General features: G+C 46.5%; 1 protein-coding gene across 1 annotated transcript; it reads right to left on the bottom strand.

The window, feature by feature from the left end:
- Nucleotides 1-355: 355 nt before the first annotated feature.
- On the bottom strand, nucleotides 356-10,503 carry LOC146178629 (uncharacterized). The gene is made up of 3 exons (XM_084580009.1): nucleotides 10,361-10,503; nucleotides 8,684-8,816; nucleotides 356-446 (listed from the first exon to the last, which is right to left on the bottom strand). Exons 1-3 carry the CDS (start codon nucleotides 10,458-10,460, stop codon nucleotides 356-358), a joined length of 324 nt encoding a protein of 107 aa, XP_084436135.1. The 5' UTR covers nucleotides 10,461-10,503.
- Between the last annotated feature and the right edge of the window lie 874 nt (nucleotides 10,504-11,377).

The following is an 11,377-nucleotide window of genomic DNA, read 5'->3' as shown; positions in this document are numbered from 1 at the left end:
GGCTGTCATGCGGCAAGGCTAATCCTCTTGCGTCACTGTAGTGATGAGGCAACTTGCTGGTGTCGTTTGCAGATAAATGTAGCGGCAGAGCGCAAAAGTGAATCCATGCCGTAAGCTGAGCGAAGAACAAGAACGAATTGCTAGGCCGCGTGGCAGTGCTTTTCAGAGGCCCACTCCATCCATCCATACCTAACGGCAGTTTGAAACCTTGCACAACGCTCCGGTTAAACGTGACGTCACGTTTGGAATGAACGTGATTAAAATGTGATTGCGAATATAAAGGTTTCTGCGTGTCTGAAAGGGTTAAACTAAAACTGCACACTATTATAGATTATGCCTAAAGGAAAAATCATTTTTAGGCAGCACTTGAGCCCATGAACTTTGATCTTAAAAAGCCTGGTTGCAGGCCAGTTGCTGGGACATCGTACGGGTCAAACCCGTGGAAACTGCAGGACATATGCAAAGAGAAAAAGGGTGGTACTCGCAATTAACATTTATTGTTGTTGCGACTCTAGGAAGAAGCAAAAGAAAATGCAAGGGTCTGCCAAATGGCTCTGTAGCTACACCACCCCTAAAGCCTCGCGCGGGCAGAGAATACAGAAGAGAGCGAAAAAAAAATGAAAGAAAGAGAGTAGGAAAGGGAGGAAGAAAATGAATGATGAAGGAAGAAGGAAGGGAAGAAAGAACGCGAAAGGCAGAAAAAAGGAAATGAAGAAAGGCGCGAGTTTCGAGCAACAACAACCGAAGCGGCGATGGCGGGCGCGAGGGCGTGTTCTATGTCGATGCTGCGGGTCCTGAACAGGGAATGGCGGCCGTTGCGGTAGTACACCAAGATAAAACAGTGGATGGACTAATATTACACAGCCATGACACACTGGCCGCGGAGGAAGTGGCAATTGCCCTAGCTGCGACACACACTACCTCAGAATACATTCTTACAGATTCACAGACAGCATATCGCAATTACCTCAGGGGCAGGATTGCACCGCTAGCAGCTAAAATCCTGCAAGATAGTTACACCCGTGGCTACCAACCCATGGATAAACACTTAGTATGGGTACCAGGTCACCAGGGCATCCCAGGGAACGAGAGCGCACACGCCTCAGCCCGAGCATTTCTCCCCCGGGCACCCAATACGGATCTCGTGGAACCTCCTATCCCATTGCTAACTTACACCGAAATACTTCAGCACTTAAGATTATCTCGCCGGGTCTACCCTCCACCGGCAAAGACACTAGACAAAGGGGAGGAGATACACCTCCGCAAGCTACAGACCAACACTTTTAACAATCCACGCAGACTACACGCAATAGATCCAGAGTCATTTGACTCACAATGCAAATTCTGCGGGGAGAAGGCGGACCTATACCATATGGTGTGGGCATGCCAGCGAAATCAGACTGTCACTATTAATAACCAGCCAACGCAGGAGGGGTGGGAGGCAGCTCTGACCAGCTCGGACGCAAGGGTTCAAAAAGAACTCATCGGAAGAGCGCGGACAGCAGCCTACGCCAATGGGGTTCCGGACTGAGGACTCCAACCGCCGCTACAACCTCCTAATCATTTTCATTAAAATATTTTTACCACCACCACTACAATGACGGCATGCACAAGAGGTGCTAATACGCGATAGAATAGTCTCGGTTGCAAAGAGCGTAAGACCCCGTAGGATCCCAGCCCCAGAGGACCCGGAGCAGCTATTCACAGCCACCCCCTAACAGTTATTGAAAACAGTTTGCGCGTACGATAGGAAATGTAACATAGATGACATGAAAGCCGCAAGAAATACATAATCAACCTCTAATTGGGAGGTTGATTCCGACATTCTAGTAGAAATTAAGAAGAAATGGACATGGGCAGGACATGTAGTGCGAAGAGAGGATAACCGATGGTCGCTGAGGGTAACAAACTGGATTCCAAGGGAAGGAAAGCGTAGCAGGGGGCCGCAGAAAGTTAGGTGGGCGGATGAGATTAAGAAGTTCGCAGGGGTCAAGTGGATGCAGCTAGCACAGAACCGGGTAAAGTGGAGAAATATGGGAGATGCCTTCGCCCTGCAGTGGGTATAATCAGGCTTATGATGATGATGATGAATTGGGAGGAAACTGAAGAAAGCAGTAGGACTACAAACGAACCGATAACAATCGGCGCTAGGATGGGTATAAAATCAGCGTAAAGATCAGGGTGTAATAATAATTAGCTTACAGGAAGGGAAAGGCGCAGTATCTGTCACACACATTTCCGTGGACGCCTGACCCACGCCATAAGGGAAGGGAGGAAGGTGGGAGTGAAAGTGGAAAGAAAGAGGAGCCGCAGTGGAGGGCTGCGGAGTAATGTCGACCACCTGGGGATCTTTAACGTGCGCTGACATCGCACAGGTGGTGGTGGTGGTGAAAAACTTTATTTAGTGGAGCCGCGAAATACTCGTTACAAGGGCTGGGCCGGCTCCTGATCACGGGTGGTGGCCAGCAGGCAGTGCCTGACGGCGACCGCTTCAGCCCAGGCGACCAGTCTCCTTTGTGGAGCCGGTTCTGAGCTGGAGACCGCGATCTGGAACTCCGGCACAGTAGTCGGGCGTGGGGAGCCTAAGTGTCCCTAATAATGCAGCACCTTACACTGATAGGGCGTGATAGGGGAATAATGCAGCTGGCAAAAGAAGCTTCCGTCGTTGGTATCGTAATTCAAGTAAGGTTTTCTTCTCTTTTTTTTTGGTTGGTTGGTTAGTTTGTGGGGTTTAACGTCCCAAAGCAACTCAGGCTATGAGAGACGCCGTAGTGGAGGACTCCGGAAATTTCCACCACCTGGGGTTCTTTAACGTGCACTGACATCGCACAGCACACGGGCGCCTTGCTTTTCGCCTCCAACGAAAAGCGGCCGCCGAGGCAGGGATTCGATCCCGGCCTCGGCGGCAGCTTAGAAGAAAGTTTGTTTATTCATGAAAACAGGTATTACATAAATAAAACAGAAGGAGGTCCCAGAGCTCAAGGCTGTATCGGGACCTCCTATGGATGGATGTATAAACTTATGAAAAATATTATTGGTACAGCAAAAGCAGTCAAGAAAGGCAAAAGCGGCGAACACAATATGGTAAAAACCAAAAAAGTAGGAATTCAATACAAGCTCGAAAATTTCATGCGAGGCCGGTATTGTTAAAATAAAGTATTTGAAAATTATATACAAAGTGATACATCTACCCAAATTAAATTCCCAAGTTAAACACAAATATTTTTTTCTGTGGACACCTGACCGCGCTGTAAGGGATGGGAGAGTCCGGAGTGGCTGTCTGAATGATTAACAGATTTTGCCGATGGACGGACAACGATGAGCTTAAAAAGATTTCGCCTTAAAAGATTTAGGCAATGATTTTCGCATGGCGTATCTAACAGTTTACTGCGCTGATCACTAAAACGTCGCAAATGGAAGCTTGGTTTCGTTCTAAGCAACCTTCTCTATCTAAGAACGTTGCTTAAAAGGAAACCAAGCTTCCAAGCGTGTATTCGCGGCATTTGCAACAATTTGCGAAATTTTGGTGGAGGATGGTGGGCCGCGATAGGTGGGTCATCGCCGCTTGCGGCAGGGGCTGGCCTGCCACCGAAGTTTAGAGCGCAGCTCTTTGGCGCCCGGTCCTGGGTTTGGCGTCGGCCGCGTCGGCCTCGCAACCAGCTCCGCTCCCCTTTCAGCCCCCCAGTTCAAGCCTCGCAGGAAGAGGGGGGCGTTGGGAGGGGGGGGGGGGTGTACACTGAGCGGCGAACAATGGCGGCAGGAGCGCGCTCAGCAACCGGAGAACACGAGGAAAGGAAAAGAGGGGGGTCCCTGCCTTCACGGTGAAGAGACAGTAGCGACTGACTGACGCCGCTAACGCCGCTAGCGAGTCAAGACAACGTGACTGCGTAGAACACCGTCGCCGACATGCAGAAAGAGGAGGAGGGATTCCCCCCTTCTTACGCGGCGGCGAGGATACTCTCTGGTTGCCGAAACAACGACTCGCTCTCAGCGGATCACGGTGCGTGGAACCCGTTCTCACTCGCTTCACTCGCTAGCGGCGTCGGCGGCATCAGTCAGTCGCTGCTATCTGTTCGTCGCGCAACGTTCTTATGGGCCCACGCGCTGCCTCCATCAACCTCCCTATAACTCAATTGCTCTTTGCATTTCTCCGACCACAAAGCTTCTTTCATGACAGCCAAGAACTGTTAGTGGAGTGTTTCTTGAAAGCATACGTGTAAAAAAAAAAAAAAAATACTGTCTGTAATTGTACAGACGTGTCTTGCTCGAAATCTTTATTTATCGAAAAAGGTGAAACAGCTGATTCAAAGTATATAAATCTTCGTTTTCATTTTTATGAAAATAGCGCTAAACACAGCGCTACTCGGTTTTGTGCTTTAATTTTCCATTAGCACCTTTTGGGCAATTTAACAGTACTTTTTATATCTAAAAACCTTACAAATCTCACTGCACGAAAATACCTCTACGTTTTCAAAACTTAATGGCACCCATAAAGGTGTCCTCTCAACAGCCGTTGCCTAGCAACCAGAGCGGAGAGTAGGACGAAGGCTCTAAAGAGTATTTTCTTGAAGAATGGCCCCTAAAAAGGTGAGCTGCGACTAATGTCGCTAAGGAAACAAAATAAAGCAGAATGACGACGGTATGCAAAGTATATATAGCTGTGGCAGGCATCCACGCAAGTCTCGTCTTGCCGACCGCATGTTCATAACCATCACTATGGAACTTATACGTGGCGCTAGTTTTAGCATCTTTGGCAACTTTGGTTAGCATATTTGATAAGCTATTAGGCAGTCGTTCTTCGCATGGTGCTTGAGGGGTGGTATCGACATCGCGTCCCATTTAGGACACTACTATTCAATTCAGATACAGCTCGCGACAAAAGTTTGGACCGACGACATATATACTTCCCATTATAAGCCTTCAAGTAAAGGTATCGTCACATGGCCACGTGGTCTTTTCACCTGTTTGTGAGGCAGTGGCTCTAAATATAGAGAATTACTATTTTTCTGATGCTTGTTCGAACGCTCAGTCTTCTGAACACGTCATGAGTAGGATGCGGGTCTTCACTTGGGGGCACAGCGTAGGGTGATCAATCTTCAGACTTTGTTCTCCGAAGCCGGATCCTTGTGGTCCCGTTCATAGTCGCAGGAGGGCGAAGGACAGCAGGCCGGAAACGGGGATTGTTTTCCGGGTTCCACTCTGCACTGTGGCCCTCGAATCTCTAGCGGTACGCACCTGTGAATAAAGTTTCCGTGGATCTGAGCATGCCAGCTTGTATGCGTTGTACACAAGATGGCCTCGGTTATAAACAAAGGGAGGCGATAGCCCATCACACGCGTAAGTCTGTATCAAGATATTTAACTATTTCTGTGCCAAACAAAGCACTTTGAAGAAGCTGATTTTAATCTGAAAAGGCCGCCATTTGCTCCGTCCTATACCCCTCTGTTAACTGCACCGTGCGGCAAATTGCGATCATCCCCAAATTACTCAATCTATTAACCAGTAGCCCGATTAAAAATTTGAATAGTTAGTTTTTAATTATATAAAAAAGCACCTCGCTGAAAATAGGTGGTTATGCATCACCATTGCTGATAACCTGTGTTATAAGTTTAAAAACGCGGTTGCCTCCATTGCTGTGGCTGAGATGCCAAAGTCGAGCGAAGCGGATGAATGCCACTCCACGGAGCGCGTACCCCGTGATCCTTAAACTTTAATGACCTTCTCTTTTCCGCATATGCGGTCAGTTTGAGAGAGAAGCTTAACGCGAGTAGCGAATTCGAAAAGGTGGGAATTTCACAGATGCGACCAATTGCCAGGTGTGACGCGGAGTGACGCAATTCGATGACCGTCGCTCTGCTCACACGTACGGAGTGCGATTTTTTCATTGCGTCAGATAGGGCCAAAATTAGTTTAACCGCTGCGCTGAGGGTAATCACGTTGCGATACTTCATTTTTACTTCAGTTCACTTGAAACCTTTTCTTTTTGCCTATATGTTTCTGCTTCACCGGTAAGTACTGGTAATAAAACTGTTACCTAATTGTCTCTCGAGTGTTACTGGTATAAACTATCCTTTACGATGCAAGGGACACTAAACTATCCACAACACTCTTGTTATTCGAGTCATTTCATTTTTATGGTTCGAACCTGCGCTCACTACCTGTCCCAAGTAGATGTCCTCCTTGCCCCTTCTGCTGTTCCCTTTCGAGATTGTGAATATTGCTTCAGTTTCGTGCAATATAATTATTAGACCCTCCGTCCTGCCAAGCTTGTTACTCTCACTGATTACGCTTTGCAATTCGCCATGTTTGCGGCTCACTTAGCAACGCATTTTTTTTTTATTAAGACTCAGCGGTTTTGCACACGTATAAAGTAATGCGAGAGATGTTAGGAAAGGGAGTGTAGAGTAACCGGACGAAGAAATTCGCAACATTTCCCGATGAAGAAATTATCCACTGTCCATTTGCAATAGTCGCGTGAGAGTTCCAACTGCTGGCCCTACTTCGGCAAAAAACGCTGTCTCATAGATGCGGTAATTGGAGCCGACCACAAGTGTCGCATATCACACAGGTCCAGCACAGCGCCGTTGTGAAGTCACTTGTCAGTTACTGGCAAACGTTGTGACGCTGTCGGTGACGCATACAAGGGGTCAGAACCGCTCCTGCCAGAATCCAGCGCACGGATATCTTCTTCTAGCTTGTGATACTACGAGGTGGAGGTTACAAAAATGGGTGAATTATAGCGTGCGCTCACTTGCGCAGAGTTCTTTCTTAGTAAACGTGGGAAAGGAACAGATTTTGGGGAAAAGAGGAAAGTGCCAGGTTCCCTAATGTGTCAAGGTGTGTCGTTATATTCGCGTGAATGACATACGGGTCGGTAGTATGGCGAATTTAATGTATACGCACAAGACAAAGCTATTTTGTCTAGCACTGGTGAATGCACAGTGCAATTTGAAATACAGACGGAACAGCCTTAAGCTGCTTATAACAGCAGCGAGTGAGTCAGTGAAAACATGAAAATATCGAGTGTGGGTGCGAGCAGAAAGGAAGCAGTTATACTGCGTGTAAGCTGAAGCTCCAAGGCAAGGGGGTATACGTATCCGCGCTATATGTTACACGAGAGCTGATATGAAGGTGGAGGGAATGTACACTGTATAAACTCTCTGCAGTGCTGTGTGTGACGCATTGGCGTATATTATGCACCCTGCAAATAGAAGTGCGGCTGATACCGGTGGCGAAGCAGTGGAGCGATTGCCTGTGGGATGTCAGTATGACCGCGGAGGAAAAGTTTTTGAAAAATAAAGCTGAAGAGACGGCTTTCGCGCAGTGCCTCACGAGAAGTTCAGAAACTGTATTTAGTTGAGCGCGCTCTTGATTTGCGGGTATGGATGTACTATTGGGGACATAAGTTATGGCGCCCACGGTTTCGGGTATTTGCTTCAAGGAAGTCCCGCTGTCGGAGGGCTGTGAAATCGGGCCAAATGGACTGTTAGTGGTGGTAGTACGAGTGGACAAGTTGACGGGCAGTAACAGACCGCGTGCAGCTAGAATCCTTAACAGCATCATTTCATGCGCAAATATCACAACCAGGTGAACTCTGTTAACTCTTGTACCCAAATAATCACGGTCCAGGCTTCTGAATACGTCCTGTAGACAAATGTATGTAGTATTTGAGACACAGCATATCGCTGTCTCCAGTCGTTCCGTTAGGAGATTTCATTACTTTCTATATGGAGGACTGCCGCTTCTGCGAGCGGCAATAGATTATCTGCACCCTGACTGCGCAATATCTGCATGCATGCTGTGATTTCGATTGAGTCGAATCCCCTCTCTTAATCTATGAAGTGTGAATTTAGGAATCGGTTAGTACCCGCATTTCTCAATTGCTTAATTGGCAATGTGCATATTGTGTAATGCCAATTAGCCTTTAGTAAAGCTTGAAGGGCAATCTGTTTGGTCGAATTCTAAAATCGTCGTGATTCTATTAGCGATCACTCTCTAGGAAATTAGTATATTTTCAATTCCTTGCGGTTTTCTTCCTTGAGGATTAGGGTAACCCTAGCATTCTTCCGAGATTCCAGTACGCTGTGGTTAATTAATTTATTTATTTACTTTTACATACTACAGCCTCGAGAGGCTATTGCAGGAGTGGGGTACAGTACAAAACAAACACAGAAATAAATATTTAACATTAGGAACAGGCGTATACGAATTTATCTAATGATAATGAGCGAATGTTGCCTGGTAAACAATTCCAAGCGTCAGTGGTATGAGGAAAAACTATACTTAAAAACGTTAGTGCGCGCAAAAAAGGGGGAAATGTTCAGGACATTCTGGCTCCTTGTAGATGAAGGTTTGGAAAATGTAAGATAATTATGTACTGAAAAAAAAAGCGAGGAGAATTGACTAAAACGTACATAAATCTAAGGCATTCAAGATGACGACGTGCAGCAAATGTACTCAGCATAGCTGTGGAAGAAAAGCAGACGGTGAAATATCAATGTCAAATCTCCTGCAAACAAAACGCACAGCCTTTTTCTGCACGCACAGCATTTTATATACGCGGTGATCAGCTTTACTTCCATGCGCAGATGTGCAGATGTGGTGTTGCCTGTTCCTAAGCACCGACTTTTTTTCCTCCTTAAACGACTGTGTGCGGTCAATTCATTTGCCACTTTATACTCACCCCTCAGCAATGATAATGTCTTCTTCAGCCAAACACGTGTATGACAAGCATGGATCGGTGCTGTTGAACGTGTCCTTGTCTCTGATCTTCAGAACCCTGCCTTCAGCTGCTTCTGCCTTGAGTAGGCAGTATCCTTCCGAAGAGAAACAATAAAAACAAGCATAGCGCTTTTCTGCCTACAAGCTTTCAGCAACCTGTGCTCGGCTATGACTAGAAATTACCGGGGCTAGATGTTGACAAAATAAGTCAACAAAAAACACTGCTTCAACTTGCCATGAATAAGTAAAAAAAAAATATTAATTGGCCTGAAACTCCTCTGGAGGGAGTCATTGAACTCCACCTGGGAGAGTCATTGAACTCCTCGTGGAAGAGTCTTTGAACTCCTCCTGGAAGAGTCCTTGAACTCCTCCTGGAAGAATCTTTGAACTCCTCCTGTGAGAGTCCTAGAACTCCTCCTGGGAGAGTCCTTGGACTCCTCCTGGAAGAGTCTTTGAACTCCTCCTGGGAGAGTAGTTGAACGCTTCTGCAATGTGTAGTTTTACTCCTTTCAGAGGAGTACTTTCACTCTATTGGCGGAGGAGTGCAGTACTCCTTAAGGTGGCGTCCGATTACTCTGTGGCTAGAGAGAGTTCTTTTACTCTGGAAAAAGGAGTGCTATATGGGACAAGCGAAAACTCCTTCAAAGAGAGTTCTAGTACTCCTTCTGTTCTTAGAGTGCAGCAGGTCATCCCGTCTCCTTCTTGTCTATAACCAAATTTAGGAATTGTTAATACATAGTAGCTAGCTTGTTGCTTCATCATACAGATGTGTAGAGCGCAGTAGCAACAACGGCGGGAAGTACGGAAGCAAACACAGGCGCTGACTAACGACATTGTGTACTGACTTGACCTGGCTTATATAGGAACCAGTTCCTAACACAAATAAAAGCAACAACACATGCAACTGTAGCAGGATTACAACGTTGCTCCTGCCTCATTCAGCTCCAGTAATTACCCTGTTCACGGGCGCTCAGAAACAGGTGCTCCTTTTCGCTCAGGTACGCGGACAATACACAGACACATTTATCAGAGAATTTTAAATAGCATGAGCTTCCATCATCACTCTTCTGGTAGTGTCACCGACTAGCGCCGAACAGCTGTTCTTTCAAAAGCAAGTGTGCAGTTGTTACTCAGTGTGCAAGAGCACAGTAGGAGGGGTAAATTCTGGTGAGCTAAATAAACAATGCCACCATTGTGAGAACTGCACATCGGCCCTTCAAAGAACAACTGGTTTGCTCAAGCGAGATGACACCGCCACAAGAGTGATGTTAGAACCTTCAACTATTCCGAAATCTTCTGATAAATATTCTAGCGTGCAGTCCACGGGCACGAGCGAGAAAGAGCTGCTGTTACTAAGCGTCCATAAACACTTTAAAGCTTGGGTGTGAAAGGAATGAAGAAACGAAATAATCGTGTCACGGTTGCGTGATTTGCTGTCTTTCCTTGTCTTCAAGGACTGGTGCCTATACAAGTCAGTGCAGGCCCATAAACAGCGTCTGTTAGTCAGCGCCTGCGTTTTCGTCCATCTTTTTTGTCCCTGTTGCTGCTGCTCTGTATTCCCCGCAAAATTAATGCGGAACTATTTTTCAAGTGGACTATTTACTATGGCGGACTGCGACGTTTTTGTTGCACCGCTTACCTGCTTCCACGGTGACGGGTACGGTGCCGGTTGTTTCAAGAGAACTTGTGCAGCCGGCTACTAGCGTGAGCGCAAGACCGAGGGTGGATGGCGGAAACATTTGAGTTGAATGCAGCAGCTGAAGTAAAGAGGCAACAGTCGATCAACATTTCGGACAAGCCAATATTATGAAGGTGCTGCAGAAAACAATTTGTTAACGTAATCTTAAGATGCGTACTGTCAAAAAGTAAAAAAGGCTCCCCAACCCATGACAATTCCTTTAGTGTATCCAGTTACAAAATATTCGCCGATTCTTGCCATCTTGGAGTGAACATATGGAACATGGAGACACGCATTTCCACAATTATGCTGTTCAGCAGTTTGAGATGTTTTCACAGGAAGAAAGCTTTCAGTACTGAGCAACGAGCGCGTATAAGGGCTGAGTGATCAGACGCTAAATGCCGTAGGTATATGTGCTATATGTGTGCGACCTTCAAGCTTCAAAGTATCCTTGTAGAACATAAGTACTGCGCAACTACCGAACAACTGCCTAATATAGCCTTGAACAGTAGCTTAGCAGCCTGGAGATCCATGGTAAGGGCGATATGTTGCAGCCGGAAATCAGTACTTAGTACATACTGATAAAGTTAAACTGTAAGACTCACCAGTACACGAAGAAAGAAAACCCATGCATTCGGCAGCGTCTAGCAGCATTTCTTCTTCTTTGCATCTATTAAATGTGCTGTCCATAACTCTCATCTTGCCATCAAACACTATCCTTGCAATAGAGGGAAAAGAGATTTGGGTCGACGGACAACGCGCTTCTGGCTTTTCCCCATTTTTTGCAGCTGAGAAGTTCGGGCAAAAAGCGAATGACGACAGCTTGAGCATGCGTAGCGTAGAGTACCGCTTGAGTTTAGCTTAATACGTCACTCATGCCACACAGAGTAAAGACGTCCTTTCACCCGGCACACTTCAGCATATGCTTAGCATAGACATTAATAGCATTAACATGTGGTGTAAAAATGACAAGCTATA

The sequence above is a fragment of the Amblyomma maculatum genome, chromosome 9 (assembly GCF_055883805.1).
Source record: "Amblyomma maculatum isolate TAMU_Amacu chromosome 9, ASM5588380v1, whole genome shotgun sequence".
NCBI classification, from domain to species: domain Eukaryota; kingdom Metazoa; phylum Arthropoda; class Arachnida; order Ixodida; family Ixodidae; genus Amblyomma; species Amblyomma maculatum.
Note: the sequence above shows the minus strand (reverse complement) of the source record. Positions and strands in the feature narration are given on the sequence as shown.

Excerpts from the sequence above, each read along its gene's own strand:
- LOC146178629 (XM_084580009.1), bottom strand. The coding sequence starts at position 10,460 with ATGTTTCCGCCATCCACCCTCGGTCTTGCGCTCACGCTAGTAGCCGGC. Across the intron at positions 8,817-10,360 it reads ACCCGTCACCGTGGAAGCAG|GATACTGCCTACTCAAGGCA; the intron begins GTAAGCGGTGCA and ends TCTCTTCGGAAG. Across the intron at positions 447-8,683 it reads GACATTATCATTGCTGAGGG|TTTCCACGGGTTTGACCCGT; the intron begins GTGAGTATAAAG and ends TATGTCCTGCAG.